The 17,488-nt window shown below is 44.5% G+C and overlaps 1 protein-coding gene across 1 annotated transcript in view; it reads left to right on the plus strand.

Annotated features, from left to right (window-relative positions):
* The window catches only part of PLEKHB1 (pleckstrin homology domain containing B1), a 42,784-nt gene extending 25,776 nt beyond the window's left edge, over positions 1–17,008 (plus strand). Inside the window, exons 4-7 of the mRNA XM_044286301.1 lie at positions 23–125; positions 6,525–6,564; positions 8,926–9,025; positions 16,457–17,008. Of these exons, the coding sequence (XP_044142236.1) occupies positions 23–125; positions 6,525–6,564; positions 8,926–9,025; positions 16,457–16,590 (377 nt within the window). The 3' untranslated portion in view covers positions 16,591–17,008. The remainder of the gene's footprint in view (positions 1–22; positions 126–6,524; positions 6,565–8,925; positions 9,026–16,456) is intronic.
* Positions 17,009–17,488: the final 480 nt, after the last annotated feature.

The raw sequence follows: 17,488 nt of genomic DNA on the forward strand, positions 1-17,488 counted from the left end.
AAATGTCTTGTCTTCCCTTCAGATATTGAACCTCCGGAGGGAAGTAACCGGGATTCATTACTGACAATAGAGATGAGGGATCGCTCCAGGCTGGTGCTGTGCGCAGAGAGTGGGGACGATGCTGTGTGAGTATATGGCGCCACATAGAGGGCAGGACCCTTGTACTCAGATAACCCGGCTAGTTTTAACCTTTAATTTCCCTGTTGCGATTTCCTTACCATTTCTTACATGATTGTACTAAATTACATTCTGTATTATACTCCAGAGCTGCAATCACTATTTAGCTGGTGCAAAAGCAAAAGACAAAGTTAGTCAGCACAAACTGTAATGAAGTGAGTGAGTAGGTTTATTTACAAAGTACCTAATATTCACTTAATGTAGTGAATATAGAATTAGTTTATATATTATATCCTTGCAGAATGATGTTACATTGTGCTTGCTTTTACTTTTGTATTTGATTTGGTGGAGTCACTGTGTACATACATAACATTACTTATCCTGTACGGATCCTGAGTTACATCCTGTATTATCCTCCAGAGCTGCACTCACTATTCTGCTGGTGGAGTCACTGTGTACATACATTACATTACTTATCCTGTACTGATCCTGAGTTACATCCTGTATTATACTCCAGAGCTGTACTCACTATTCTGCTGGGGCAGTCACTGTGTACATACATAACATTACTTATCCTGTACGGATCCTGAGTTACATCCTGTATTATCCTCCAGAGCTGCACTCACTATTCTGCTGGTGGAGTCACTGTGTACATACATTACATTACTTATCCTGTACTGATCCTGAGTTACATCCTGTATTATACTCCAGAGCTGTACTCACTATTCTGCTGGTGGAGTCACTGTGTACATACATTACTTATCCTGTACTGATCCGGAGTTACATCCTGTATTATACTCCAGAGCTGCACTCACTATTCTGCTGGTGGAGTCACTGTGTACATACATTACTTATCCTGTACTGATCCTGAGTTACATCCTGTATTATACTCCAGAGCTGCACTCACTATTCTGCTGGTGCAGTCACTGTGTACATACATTACTTATCCTGTACTGATCCTGAGTCACATCCTGTATTATACTCTAGAGCTGCACTCACTATTCTGCTGGTGGAGTCATTGTGTACATACATTACTTATCCTGTACTGATCCTGAGTTACATCCTGTATTATACCCCAGAGCTGCACTCACTATTCTGCTGGTGGAGTCACTGTGTACATACATTACATTACTTATCCTGTACTGATCCTGAGTTACATCCTGTATTATACTCCAGAGCTGCACTCACTATTCTGCTGGTGCCGTCACTGTGTACATACATTACATTACTTATCCTGTACTGATCCTGAGTTACATCATGTATTATACTCCAGAGCTGTACTCACTATTCTGCTGTTGCAGTCACTGTGTACATTACATTACTTATCCTGTACTGATCCTGAGTTACATCCTGTATTATACCCCAGAGCTGCACTCACTATTCTGCTGGTGCAGTCACTGTGTACATACATTACTTATCCTGTACTGATCCTGAGTTGCATCCTGTATTATACTCCAGAGCTGCACTCACTATTCTGCTGGTGCAGTCACTGTGTACATACATTACATTACTTATCCTGTACTGATCCTGAGTTACATCCTGTATTATACTCCAGAGCTGCACTCACTATTCTGCTGGTGCCGTCACTGTGTACATACATTACATTACTTATCCTGTACTGATCCTGAGTTACATCATGTATTATACTCCAGAGCTGCACTCACTATTCTGCTGGTGCAGTCACTGTGTACATTACATTACTTATCCTGTACTGATCCTGAGTTACATCATGTATTATACTCCAGATCTGCACTCACTATTCTGCTGGTGCAGTCACTGTGTACATACATTACTTATCCTGTACTGATCCTGAGTTACATCCTGTATTATACCCCAGAGCTGCACTCACTATTCTGCTGGTGGAGTCACTGTGTACATACATTACATTACTTATCCTGTACTGATCCTGAGTTACATCATGTATTATACTCCAGAGCTGCACTCACTATTCTGCTGGTGGAGTCACTGTGTACATACATCACATTACTTATCCTGTACGGATCCTGAGTTACATCCTGTATTATCCTCCAGAGCTGCACTCACTATTCTGCTGGTGGAGTCACTGTGTACATACATTACATTACTTATCCTGTACTGATCCTGAGTTACATCCTGTATTATACTCCAGAGCTGTACTCACTATTCTGCTGGGGCAGTCACTGTGTACATACATAACATTACTTATCCTGTACGGATCCTGAGTTACATCCTGTATTATCCTCCAGAGCTGCACTCACTATTCTGCTGGTGGAGTCACTGTGTACATACATTACATTACTTATCCTGTACTGATCCTGAGTTACATCCTGTATTATACTCCAGAGCTGTACTCACTATTCTGCTGGTGGAGTCACTGTGTACATACATTACTTATCCTGTACTGATCCGGAGTTACATCCTGTATTATACTCCAGAGCTGCACTCACTATTCTGCTGGTGGAGTCACTGTGTACATACATTACTTATCCTGTACTGATCCTGAGTTACATCCTGTATTATACTCCAGAGCTGCACTCACTATTCTGCTGGTGCAGTCACTGTGTACATACATTACTTATCCTGTACTGATCCTGAGTCACATCCTGTATTATACTCTAGAGCTGCACTCACTATTCTGCTGGTGGAGTCATTGTGTACATACATTACTTATCCTGTACTGATCCTGAGTTACATCCTGTATTATACCCCAGAGCTGCACTCACTATTCTGCTGGTGGAGTCACTGTGTACATACATTACATTACTTATCCTGTACTGATCCTGAGTTACATCCTGTATTATACTCCAGAGCTGCACTCACTATTCTGCTGGTGCCGTCACTGTGTACATACATTACATTACTTATCCTGTACTGATCCTGAGTTACATCATGTATTATACTCCAGAGCTGTACTCACTATTCTGCTGTTGCAGTCACTGTGTACATTACATTACTTATCCTGTACTGATCCTGAGTTACATCCTGTATTATACCCCAGAGCTGCACTCACTATTCTGCTGGTGCAGTCACTGTGTACATACATTACTTATCCTGTACTGATCCTGAGTTGCATCCTGTATTATACTCCAGAGCTGCACTCACTATTCTGCTGGTGCAGTCACTGTGTACATACATTACATTACTTATCCTGTACTGATCCTGAGTTACATCCTGTATTATACTCCAGAGCTGCACTCACTATTCTGCTGGTGCCGTCACTGTGTACATACATTACATTACTTATCCTGTACTGATCCTGAGTTACATCATGTATTATACTCCAGAGCTGCACTCACTATTCTGCTGGTGCAGTCACTGTGTACATTACATTACTTATCCTGTACTGATCCTGAGTTACATCATGTATTATACTCCAGATCTGCACTCACTATTCTGCTGGTGCAGTCACTGTGTACATACATTACTTATCCTGTACTGATCCTGAGTTACATCCTGTATTATACCCCAGAGCTGCACTCACTATTCTGCTGGTGGAGTCACTGTGTACATACATTACATTACTTATCCTGTACTGATCCTGAGTTACATCATGTATTATACTCCAGAGCTGCACTCACTATTCTGCTGGTGGAGTCACTGTGTACATACATCACATTACTTATCCTGTACGGATCCTGAGTTACATCCTGTATTATACTCCAGAGCTGCACTCACTATTCTGCTGGTGCAGTCACTGTGTACATTACATTACTTATCCTGCACTGATCCTGAGTTACATCCTGTATTATACTCCAGATCTGCACTCACTATTCTGCTGGTGCAGTCACTGTGTACATACATTACATTACTTATACTGTACTAATTCTGAGTTACATCCTGTATTATACTCCAGAGCTGCACTCACTATTCTACTGGTGCAGTCAATGTGTACATACATAACATTACTTATACTGTACTAATTCTGAGTTACATCCTGTATTATACTCCAGAGCTGCACTCACTATTCTGCTGGTGCAGTCACTGTGTACATACATTACTTATCCTGTACTGATCCTGAGTTACATCCTGTATTATACTCCAGAGCTGCACTCACTATTCTGCTGGTGCAGTCACTGTGTACATACATTACATTACTTATCCTGTACTGATCCTGAGTTACATCCTGTATTATACCCCAGAGCTGCACTCACTATTCTGGTGATGGAGTCACTGTGTACATACATTACATTACTTATCCTGTACGGATCCTGAGTTACATCCTGTATTATACTCCAGAGCTGCACTCACTATTCTGCTGGTGCAGTCACTGTGTACATTACATTACTTATCCTGCACTGATCCTGAGTTACATCCTGTATTATACTCCAGATCTGCACTCACTATTCTGCTGGTGCAGTCACTGTGTACATACATAACATTACTTATACTGTACTAATTCTGAGTTACATCCTGTATTATACTCCAGAGCTGCACTCACTATTCTGCTGGTGCAGTCACTGTGTACATACATTACTTATCCTGTACTGATCCTGAGTTACATCCTGTATTATACTCCAGAGCTGCACTCACTATTCAGCTGGTGCAGTCAATGTGTACATACATTACATTACTTATCCTGTACTGATCCTGAGTTACATCCTGTATTATACTCCAGAGCTGCACTCACTATTCTGCTGGTGGAGTCACTGTGTACATACATTACTTATCCTGTACTGACCCTGAGTTACATCCTGTATTATACTCCAGAGCTGCACTCATTATTATGCTGGTGGAGTCACTGTGTACATACATTACTTATCCTGTACTGATCCTGAGTCACATCCTGTATTATACTCCAGATCTGCACTCACTATTCTGCTGGTGCAGTCACTGTGTACATACATTACTTATCCTGTACTGATCCTGAGTTACATCCTGTATTATACCCCAGAGCTGCACTCACTATTCTGCTGGTGGAGTCACTGTGTACATACATTACATTACTTATCCTGTACTGATCCTGAGTTACATCATGTATTATACTCCAGAGCTGCACTCACTATTCTGCTGGTGGAGTCACTGTGTACATACATTACATTACTTATCCTGTACTGATCCTGAGTTACATCCTGTATTATACTCCAGAGCTGCACTCACTATTCTGCTGGTGCAGTCACTGTGTACATACATTACAATACTTATCCTGCACTGATCCTGAGTTACATCCTGTATTATACTCCAGATCTGCACTCACTATTCTGCTGGTGCAGTCACTGTGTACATACATTACATTACTTATACTGTACTAATTCTGAGTTACATCCTGTATTATACTCCAGAGCTGCACTCACTATTCTACTGGTGCAGTCAATGTGTACATACATAACATTACTTATACTGTACTAATTCTGAGTTACATCCTGTATTATACTCCAGAGCTGCACTCACTATTCTGCTGGTGCAGTCACTGTGTACATACATTACTTATCCTGTACTGATCCTGAGTTACATCCTGTATTATACTCCAGAGCTGCACTCACTATTCAGCTGGTGCAGTCAATGTGTACATACATTACATTACTTATCCTGTACTGATCCTGAGTTACATCCTGTATTATACTCCAGAGCTGCACTCACTATTCTGCTGGTGCAGTCACTGTGTACATACATTATTTATCCTGTACTGACCCTGAGTTACATCCTGTATTATACTCCAGAGCTGCACTCATTATTCTGCTGGTGGAGTCACTGTGTACATACATTACATTACTTATCCTGTACTGATCCTGAGTTACATCCTGTATTATACTCCAGAGCTGCACTCATTGTTCTGCTGGTGGAGTCACTGGCAGCATTTTGAATAAAGACTTGACTGTTGACCCCCTTTTCCTCCATATAACCCTATATACATAGTGAGATCTAATCTGCAGAGTCAGGACACAGAGGTCGTCCAGTGGACGGTGTTTTATAATCTGTAGCTTCTGCCAAGTGCTGACATTCACTATAATCTGAGCACTGGTCGGCCGGCAGAAATTACCCATAATCCCTCCACCTGCTCACCTGCCCTACTTTATTGAGGTGCTGACTATGGAGATGCACATGTTGAGTAGTTATACAGATGAGGCCAGTGATTGGCTGCAGTGGTCACATGGGCAGTTGGTGATGTCACTGCATAGGTGGCGGGGAGCATCGGCAATTTTTATTGTGATGGAAAACCCCTTTAAGCCATTTTATAGACACTAAATTTAGGCAGAGCCCCATAAATGTCCTGTAATAGGAACACTACCACCCCCCACCTTCACCACCACATGTCCAACATCCGACCTGGGGTGAAACAATGATTGACATATATGCTTCTACTACTCAGCACACCAGTAAACAGGTTGAGTGATGTGTGGAATTGTTCTGAAACACTCTGTGCTGCTGTAGCTATTATGTACGTAACAAGAAGTTCATACGACTTCTATTTTCTTTCTTTTCTATTTAAGTGCTTGGAAGTTAGCTTTACCGGACGCAAGATCCCAGCCGGTAAGTCGTCACGGGGTGGGTCATAAGTGTCCACCATTTTTTTGTTTAATCTTTAAAATTCCATTCTGATTATTTTCATAATAGATCTTTGTAGCTTTCAAAGCTCCATTTTCCTGATACAGAGCTCCAAAACCTCTGCGTAAGAATCCAGATAAATCATCATGTTCTGTTTGCATGCAGCCACCACTAGAGAGAGCTCAAGAGCTTACTGCATGTGATTTATACAGCCACCACTAGAGGGAGCTCAGGAGCTTACTGCATGTGATTTATACAGCCACCACTAGAGGGAGCTCAGGAGCTTAATGTATGTGATTTATACAGCCACCACTAGAGGGAGCTCAGGAGCTTACTACATGTGATGTATACAGCCACCAGGAGAGGGAGCTCAGGAGCTTACTGCATGTGATTTATACAGCCACCAGGAGAGGGAGCTCAGGAGCTTACTGCATGTGATTTATACAGCCACCACTAGAGAGAGCTCAAGAGCTTACTGCATGTGATGTATACAGCCACCACTAGAGGGAGCTCAGGAGCTTAATGTATGTGATTTATACAGCCACCACTAGAGGGGAGCGCAGGAGCTTACTACATGTGATTTATACAGCCACCACTAGAGGGAGCTCAGGAGCTTAATGTATGTGATTTATACTGCCACCACTAGAGGAAGCTCAGGAGCTTAATGTATGTGATTTATACAGCCACCACTAGAGGGAGCTCAGGAGCTTACTACATGTGATTTATACAGCCACCACTAGAGGGGAGTGCAGGAGTTTTCCTGCATGTGATTTATACAGCCACCACTAGAGGGAGCTCAGGAGCTTACTGCATGTGATTTATACAGCCACCACTAGAGAGAGCTCAAGAGCTTATTGCATGTGATGTATACAGCCACCACTATAGAGAGCTCAAGAGCTTACTGCATGTGATTTATACAGCCACCACTAGAGGGAGCGTAGGAGCTTACTGCATGTCATTTATACAGCCACCACTAGAGGGAGTGTAGGAGCTTACTACATATGATTTATACAGCCACCACTAGAGGGAGCTCAGGAGCTTAATGTATGTGATTTATACAGCCACCACTAGAGTAAGCGCAGGAGCTTACTACATGTGATTTATACAGCCACCACTAGAGGGAGCTCAGGAGCTTAATGTATGTGATTTATACAGCCACCACTAGAGTAAGCGCAGGAGCTTACTACATGTGATTTATACAGCCACCACTAGAGGGAGCTCAGGAGCTTAATGTATGTGATTTATACAGCCACCACTAGAGTAAGCACAGGAGCTTACTACATATGATTTATACAGCCACCACTAGAGGGAGCTCAGGAGCTTAATGTATGTGATTTATACAGCCACCACTAGAGTAAGCGCAGGAGCTTACTACATGTGATTTATACAGCCAACACTAGAGGGAGCTCAGGAGCTTAATGTATGTGATTTATACAGCCACCACTAGAGGGAGCTCAGAAGCTTAATGTATGTGATTTATACAGCCACCACTAGAGTAAGCGCAGGAGCTTACTACATATGATTTATACAGCCACCACTAGAGGGAGCTCAGGAGCTTAATGTATGTGATTTATACAGTCACCACTAGAGTAAGCGCAGGAGCTTACTACATGTGATTTATACAGCCACCACTAGAGGGAGCTCAGGAGCTTAATGTATGTGATTTATACAGCCACCACTAGAGGGAGCTCAGAAGCTTAATGTATGTGATTTATACAGCCACCACTAGAGTAAGCGCAGGAGCTTACTACATATGATTTATACAGCCACCACTAGAGGGAGCTCAGGAGCTTAATGTATGTGATTTATACAGCCACCACTAGACGGAGCTCAGGAGCTTAATGTATGTGATTTATACAGCCACCAATAGAGGGAGCTCAGGAGCTTAATGTGTGTGATTTATACAGCCACCACTAGAGGGAGCTCAGGAGTTTACTGCATGTGATTTATACAGCCACCACCAGAGGGAGCGTAGGAGCTTACTACATGTGATTTATACAGCCACCACTAGAGGGAGCTCAGGAGTTTACTGCATGTGATTTATACAGCCACCACTAGCGGGAGCTCAGGAGCTTACTACATGTGATTTATACAGCCACCACTAGAGGGAGCTCTGGAGCTTACTGTATACTGTTCCCTCTAGTGGTGGCTGCAGGCAGTTTTATATTGTAGCCATGCAGGGGATTTTGATCCATGTATGAGAAGAACTAACCTCTGACTATTATAAAGACATATTATCAGAGTAATTGGCGCAGAATATAAGCTCCTGCATGACTGTGTATAATCTCTAGAGTGGAATGCTATAAGTGCAGTATATGGCGGTGATATCTGCTCTGCTCTCTCCAGGTCTACATATATAATCCATATGACGACAACTACCACTCTGTCGCAGTGAACTCTCATCAGGCTGTGTACATCAATCCTGGCTACTACGAGCATGGCTACGGTACGTTCTACAGATGTGACCGCCTGAGTCCTGTCCTACAGCTGCAGACATGAAGCGAAAGTCTGCAGCTCCAGAGAGGAGTCAGTGCCGACATACAAATGCCCCATGAGTTCTGATCAACATAAAGAATTTTTTACTATCTGGAAACTGTCAGCAAGGAGGTTACCTGCTGCTAACCCCCTTACTCTATGAATGTATGGCCTATATCCATCTTTGTACTTCTCTGATGCATGTAAAAGGAAATCTGAGACCACTTTGCAAACTGTCTATACTAAAACATTCTTTTTGTTATGTGTATACAGCTTCAGTGCAGACTTATACGTCTCCACGGTAACAGACAACAAACCCTGTGTAGTCTGATCCTGTGACACCTCTAGATTAGTAGGTGGACGGCTAGACGGGTGCAGGACTGTAGCGTCAGACTACAGAGAGCAGCCATGAGCTATGGAGGTACAGAAGTCTGCATGGGAGTCGAATACACAAAACGGCAGGAGATTAATTTTTTTTTCATGAAGACTACTTCTAAATATTTTTTATTTTTAATAGATTAAAGGGTAACTGTCATATTTTTTTTATTTGCTAGTTTATTAGAGCTAGGCATGAGCAGGAGCTCCGTGCAGTATTAGAATGTATTGGCTCAGATGAGCCGAAGTTATTATTGCGAGACTTCGCGTAATAACTTCATAAATTAATTTCTACTTTAAAAAAAACATTTCCCGAACTCGGGTTCAGTTCCAAGCGGTACCTTAGAACCGAACCCGAGTTCGGGAAATGGTTTCTTACAGTACAAATTAATTTATGAACTTATTACGCAAAGTCTCGCAATAATAACTTCGGCTCATCGGAGCCAATACATTCTAATACTGCACGGAGCTCCTGCTCTGTACAGTATTGGAACAAAGTTTTATGCGAATCGACTGCGGATGTTTCATCCAAATTGGATTTGCTCCTCCCTATTTGCTGGGTTAATGGTTTCCTGCTTGCACTTCTGGATGTGAATTTTTCTGGAAGCATTATACTGCCATCTAGTGGCCAGGGTGCATCCTTACAATGTACTGTGGAATAACAAGACATTTTAGCTTTTACACTATTATTTAAAGGGGTTGTTCCATGACTAATATCATATAGGTCAGGGATGCTCAACCTGCGGCCCTCCAGCTGTTGTAAAACTACAACTCCCACAATGTTCGGGCATGCTGGGAGTTGTAGTTTTGCAACAGCTGGAGGGCCGCAGGTTGAGCATGCCTGATATAGGACATGACAATCACTTTCTAACAAAGCTAGAACCAGCCCTGTACCTTACATGGATCCAGAAATCTTCCAATTCAGCTCTCTCCCTATCACAGCTCAGGAGGCGTGTCTTTTCTGCTGCAGCTCTCTCCCTATCACATCTCAGGAGGCGTGTCCATGCTCTCCCTATCACGGCTCAGGAGGCGTGTCAATGCTCTCCCTATCACGGCTCAGGAAGCGTGTCCATGCTCTCCCTATCACATCTCAGGAGGCGTGTCCATGCTCTCCCTATCACGGCTCAGGAGGCATGTCCATGCTCTCCCTATCACAGCTCAGGAGGCGTGTCCATGCTCTCCCTATCACGGCTCAGGAGGTGTGTCCATGCTCTCTCTATCACAGCTCAGGAGGCGTGTCTTTTCTGCTGCAGCTCTCTCCCTATCACAGCTCAGGAGGCAGTTGAAGGATGAAACTGAGCACGTGCGGCCATCTCAGTGAGCAGGACAAAGAAATAAGAAAAATAACAAACAGCAGGTGGCGCTATACAGATCCATTTTATCGTATAGCTCAGTGGTTATGCTAAATTCTTAATGACATGCAATTACAAAAGTATTCAGATGCAGGTGTCGGTGTCACGGAATGTGTACAGGTAACAAGGCAAAACAACATGCATAAATGACTCGCTGGATCCAAAAGCTAAGGAACGAAAGGGAGACCCCTGTAGAAGACCTGGCACTTTCCCTGGCTGCTCAGCCTATGCATAGATCCGAATGGTGGAGGTATGCATATCCACGTACCTTGACTATATAACCCCTGAGCACCCTACAATAGTGAGGGGACACGACCACCGGCTCCCTACACCAGACACGGAGGGAGTCAGGGTCACCTGGGATCCAGCAAACAGAAAATAACAGATAACAGTTTAACACTTAACTTTGTAGAGGAGAGGAGAACCAGATGGGCATGCACACATACTCCAGGAAGAAATATAAGCCGCCCAGAAAAGCCTTCTGGGGAAGAATTTAAAGGGAAGCAATTAGTCCAACACATGACAGCTGAGAGAGACTAACGAGAGGAGGAGCTGAATACCACAACACAGAAACTCAAGGGGGAGGTTCTGAAAGGCCTCTATCAGAGCTTCTCAGCTGTCTGGTTGTGACAGTACCCCTCCCTCTACGAGTGGACTCCGGACACTCAGAGCCCACCTTCTCAGGATGGGACCTATGGAAAGCCCTGATGAGACGAGAGGCTTTAATGTCCGTCACTGGGACCCACATCCTCTCCTCAGGACCATACCCCTCCCAGTGAACAAGGTACTGAAGAGAACCGCGGACAAGACGAGAATCCACAATCCCAGAGACCTGAAATTCAAGATTCCCATCAACCATAATCGGAGGAGGAGGCAAAGGCGAGGGTACAATGGGTTGAACATAAGGTTTCAATAAGGACTTATGAAAAACATTATGGATCTTCCAAGTCTGAGGAAGATCAAGACGGTATGCAACAGGATTGATGACAGACAGGATTTTGTAAGGCCCAATAAACCTAGGACCCAACTTCCAGGAGGGAACCTTCAATTTGATATTCTTGGTAGACAACCACACCAGATCACCAACATTCAGGTCCGGACCAAGCACACGTCTCTTATCAGCCACACGCTTATATCTCTCACTCATGCTCTTTAGATTATCTTGAATCTTTTGCCAAATAGATGACAAAGACGAGGAGAATCTGTCCTCATCAGGTAAACCAGAAGACCCCTCTCCCGAGAAAGTCCCAAACTGTGGATGAACCCCATATGCACCAAAAAATGGTGACTTATCAGAGGACTCCTGACGACAGTTATTTAAAGCAAACTCAGCAAGGGACAAAAAAGAACACCAATCCTCTTGATTCTCCGCCACAAAACAACGCAGATATGTCTCCAGATTCTGATTGACGCGCTCTGTCTGGCCATTCGACTGCGGGTGGAAAGCAGAAGAGAATGACAACTGAACCCCCAAGCGAGAACAGAAAGCCTTCCAGAATCTGGAAACAAACTGCGTGCCCCTATCAGAGACTATGTCTGAAGGAATACCGTGCAATTTGACAATGTGATCAACAAATGCCTGCGCCAGCGTCTTAGCATTGGGCAAACCAGGAAAAGGGATGAAATGCACCATTTTGCTAAAACGGTCCACCACCACCAGAATCACAATCTTCCCCGAGGAACGAGGCAGGTCCGTTATGAAGTCCATGGACAGATGTGTCCAAGGACGGGAAGGAATGGGTAAGGGAAGGAGAGGACCTGATGGCCGTGAATGAGGGACTTTGGCACGAGCGCAAGTCTCGCAGGCTGCCACAAAACCCTCAACCGACTTACGAAGCGCAGGCCACCAGAATCTCCGAGCGATGAGATCCAGTGTGGCTCTTACCCCTGGGTGCCCAGCAAGGACCGTATCGTGGTGTTCTTTAAAAATCTTGTGTCTTAAAGCGAGAGGCACAAAGAACCTCCCAGGAGGACAAAGATCAGGAGCCTCTGACTGGGCTGCCTGCACCTCTGCCTCCAATTCAGGAAAAAGAGCAGAGACCACCACACCTTCAGCCAAAATGGGACCCGGGTCTTCAAAATTCCCGCCTCCCGGAAAACAACGTGACAGGGCATCTGCCTTCACATTCTTAACTCCAGGGCGGAACGTGACAACAAAATTAAACCTAGAAAAGAACAACGACCATCTGGCCTGTCTCGGGTTCAGACGCTTGGCTGACTACAAGTAGGCCAGATTTTTATGGTCAGTAAATACGGTAATAGGGTGTCTGGCTCCCTCTAGCCAATGGCGCCATTCCTCAAAAGCCAACTTGATGGCCAACAATTCCCTAACTCCCACATCGTAATTTCTCTCTGCGGAGGAGAGTTTTCTTGAGAAAAAGGCACACGGTCGCCAATTGGCAGGAGAGGAACCCTGAGACAAGACCGCCCCCACACCCACCTCAGAAGCATCAACCTCAACTATGAAGGGTAACGAAACATCAGGTTGCACCAAGATGGGAGCGGAAGCAAAACTCTCCTTGATATCAGAAAAAGCCTTACGCGCCTCTACTGACCAAGAAGAAAAATCTACCCCGTTTCTGGTCATATCAGTGAGTGGTTTAACAATAGAGGAATAATTCAAAATGAACTTCCTGTAATAATTGGCAAAGCCCAAAAAACGCATCAGCACCTTTTGATTCTCAGGAAGCTCCCACTCAAGCACAGCGCGGACCTTCTCGGGGTCCATGCGAAAACCAGAAGCGGAGAGAAGAAACCCCAGAAATTGAATTTCTGGAACCGCAAACACACATTTTTCCAGTTTCGCATATAATTTATTCTCCCGCAGGATGTGCAAGACCTGACGTAAATGTTCCTTATGAGTTTTGAAATCGGGAGAAAAAATCAAAATGTCATCCAAATACACCAATACAAATTTTCCCATCAAATGATAAAAAATGCTGTTCACGAAATGCTGAAAAACGGCTGGGGCATTCATCAAACCAAAAGGCATAACCAAGTTTTCAAAATGGCCCTCAGGGGTATTGAAGGCCGTCTTCCATTCGTCGCCTTCTCTGACCCTGACCAGGTTGTATGCCCCTCTTAAATCTAATTTGGAAAAGACTTTAGCCCCAACAACCTGGTTAAACAGGTCCGGGATCAGAGGAAGCGGATAAGGGTCACGAATTGTGATATTGTTCAGCTCCCTGAAATCCAGACAAGGTCTTAAAGAACCATCTTTTTTCTTAACAAAGAAAAAACCAGCGGCAACAGGTGACTTTGAGGGTCGTACGTGCCCCTTTCTCAGACTCTCAGAGATATAAGTACGCATAGCGATCCTCTCAGGTTGGGAAAGATTGTATAAACGAGATTTAGGCAGCTTGGCGTCTGGGATGAGATTAATAGGGCAATCGTACTCCCTGTGCGGGGGCAAATCCTGAACTCCACTCTCAGAGAAGACATCCGAAAATTCTGAGAGAAAAGATGGTACAGTCTTAGTAGCAACCTCAGAAACAGATGTCATGAGGCAATTCTCTCTGCAAAAGTCACTCCAACCATTTATTTGCTTTGCTTGCCAATCAATGGTGGGGTTATGCTTAGTGAGCCAGGGCAGCCCCAACACCAGAGGGGTGGGTAAACCGCTAAGGACGAAACATGACACATCCTCAACATGAGCATCACTCACAATTAAACGGATATTGTGAACTATGCCCTTTAATGATTTCTGAGAAAGTGGAGCGGAATCGATAGCAAAAACAGGAATATCCTTTCCCAAAGCGCACACCTGGAAACCATGAGTTATCGCAAAGTGATTATCAATGAGATTGACCGCTGCTCCACTATCCACAAAAATCTCACAAAAAATGTTCTTGCTCTCTAGCGCCACCCTAGCCGGCAGGACAAAACGGGAACTACAAGCAAACGGAAAACCTTCAATTTCCGCCTCAACCCTGCCAATAGTAACAGACGGAACATTTTTCAAAGATTCTTTCCTCTTTGTTTCTTTATTATACCCAGAGAACTGCCTGAATCTCCTAGAGGGACAAATATTTGCCAAATGATTTATACCTCCACAACAAAAACAAACCCTCCCATGCGGGCTGAATCTTCTATTGTCAGAAGCAATCAACCCCAGCTGCATGGGCTCCTGCTCAGAAGGGGCTGACAGCGACCGAGACCCCTGCGCACAGAATGGGACCGCTGCACAGTCCTGGGACCGAGTATGACAGGAAGGGGACATCTCTCCTCTCTCTCTAAGACGCCTGTCAATACGAACGGCCTGAGACATAGCAGAGTCCAAAGAAATAGGCCTTTCATGAAAGGCAAATGCATCTTTCAATCCCTCTGAAAGGCCATGCCAAAATTGACTTCGGAGTGCAGCATCATTCCAACCAGTATCAGCTGCCCATCTCCGAAATTCTGAGCAGTATATTTCTGCGGATTGTTTACCCTGGCATAATAGACGTAGTCTAGACTCAGCCAGAGCAATACGATCCGGATCATCATATATCTGACCCAGGGCTAAAAAGAATTCATCCACTGAACGGAGGGGCCGTGCCCCCTCCGGCAGCGAAAAGGCCCAGGACTGAGCGTTATCCCTGAGCAGCGATATAATGATCCCCACCCTCCGTTCCTCATCACCAGAGGAATGGGGAAGAAGGCGAAAATGGAGTTTGCAAGCCTCTCTAAAACGCACAAAATTCTCACTACCCCCGGAGAACGTATCCTGGAGCGAGATCTTAGGCTCAGAACAAGCTCCATGAACGCAAGCTGAACCGGTCACTTGAAGCTGAGAAAAAGTCCTGCGGAGGTCAGCTACCTCCAATGAAAGACCCTGGAAGCGTTCAGCCAAAAGTGAAACCGGATCCATGCTTGAGACGGTTATGGCGGCTTATAATGTCACGGAATGTGTACAGGTAACAAGGCAAAACAACATGCATAAATGACTCGCTGGATCCAAAAGCTAAGGAACGAAAGGGAGACCCCTGTAGAAGACCTGGCACTTTCCCTGGCTGCTCAGCCTATGCATAGATCCGAATGGTGGAGGTTTGCATATCCACGTACCTTGACTATATAACCCCTGAGCACCCTACAATAGTGAGGGGACACGACCACCGGCTCCCTACACCAGACACGGAGGGAGTCAGGGTCACCTGGGATCCAGCAAACAGAAAATAACAGATAACAGTTTAACACTTAACTTTGTAGAGGAGAGGAGAACCAGATGGGCATGCACACATACTCTAGGAAGAAATATAAGCCGCCCAGAAAAGCATTCTGGGGAAAGAATTTAAAGGGAAGCAATTAGTCCAACACATGACAGCTGAGAGAGGCTAAGGAGAGGAGGAGCTGAATGCCACAACACAGAAACTCAAGGGGGAGGTTCTGAAAGGCCTCTGTCAGAGCTTCTCAGCTGTCTGGTTGTGACAGTCGGTTTGAAAACAGTAGAATATTTTAAGATCTATGTTTGCTGTCAGTGAATGAAATCACTGCTGGCATTTCTTCTGAACGTATCTAGCTCACACAGCTGAAGGCTTGTTACAGTGTATCAGTGTATGTATATCCGGGACAGGAGAGAAATTTGTCTGCACTGACACACTGTAACACCCCCGCCGCTGTGTGAGGACCAGGACAGAAGTTGTTTTTTTTCCCGCCTCTGAACCTTCTGATTTCGGTGATTTTATTTCTCGCCCTAGGTCCTGGAGTGACGCAAGTGATTGTCAGGCACAACCGTGATTCGTTAGGTGAACAGATGGCTCTGGGTTTTCTGGCGGGAGCCTTGACCACCAGCGCTTTCAGTTCCATCATGTGGCTTCCCTGCTGGTTTTAGGGGCCCTGGGTCTGGCAGATAATTGACTAAAGCAGGCATGCTCTACCTGCGGCTCTCCAGCTGTTGGGCATGCTGGGAGTTGTAGTTTTGCAACAGCTGGAGGGCTGCAGGTTGAGCATGCCTGGACTAAAGCTTTCAGGTTGTTTGGAAACCGATACGATGCTCCCCTTAGATGTCATCAGTCGTCCCACAGGAGAGCAAAACATAATGTGCAATCTGGAGTCCTTAACCCTTCATTAGACTCTGCGCCACTTTATTATATCCTTTACTGTAGATGCGATTGAATAGTTTACATTTGGGTTAGAATTCAAATTATCTCCTGTGGCTTTAAGAGGTACTTAAAGGGACGGTGCAGGGAATTGCTTGAAAATGATGAATGTAAATATTTAATTGTGAAATAAAGCAGACTGAAGACGTGTGTGTTCTATAGCGCACTATAAATATGTCCACCGGGGGGCAGTATTGTCATATACTATCAAGGGGGCTTGGAAATATCTTCCCGGAATATTCCCGACGTTCAGTTATAAAAGGTTTGACCTCCATACTTGCGCAAGCTGCGTTTTCTATGGGATGACACAGACAAGGGCTACAAAATGAATAGAACTCCCAAGCCAGCAGTTTATAATGACACTAATCATTAAACCCGACAGTACGAGCCACACGCGGCTATGAAACATACATGACCATTAGTAGGTGGAGAACATGATTCATTGCAATTAAAATGATGCATATATATAGAAAGTACAGACCTGAATAGAATGCAAACAAAGCAGTGTATACTGACATACATGAATAGGAATATGTGGTATGTATGTTAAGCGCCTTCAGACGGTTCTCTCATAGTCTCTCTCCCCTCACTTCTATGGGGGCATGCTTACCCGGCCGACTACCGTACTGA

The sequence above is a fragment of the Bufo gargarizans genome, chromosome 3, assembly GCF_014858855.1.
Source record: "Bufo gargarizans isolate SCDJY-AF-19 chromosome 3, ASM1485885v1, whole genome shotgun sequence".
NCBI classification, from domain to species: domain Eukaryota; kingdom Metazoa; phylum Chordata; class Amphibia; order Anura; family Bufonidae; genus Bufo; species Bufo gargarizans.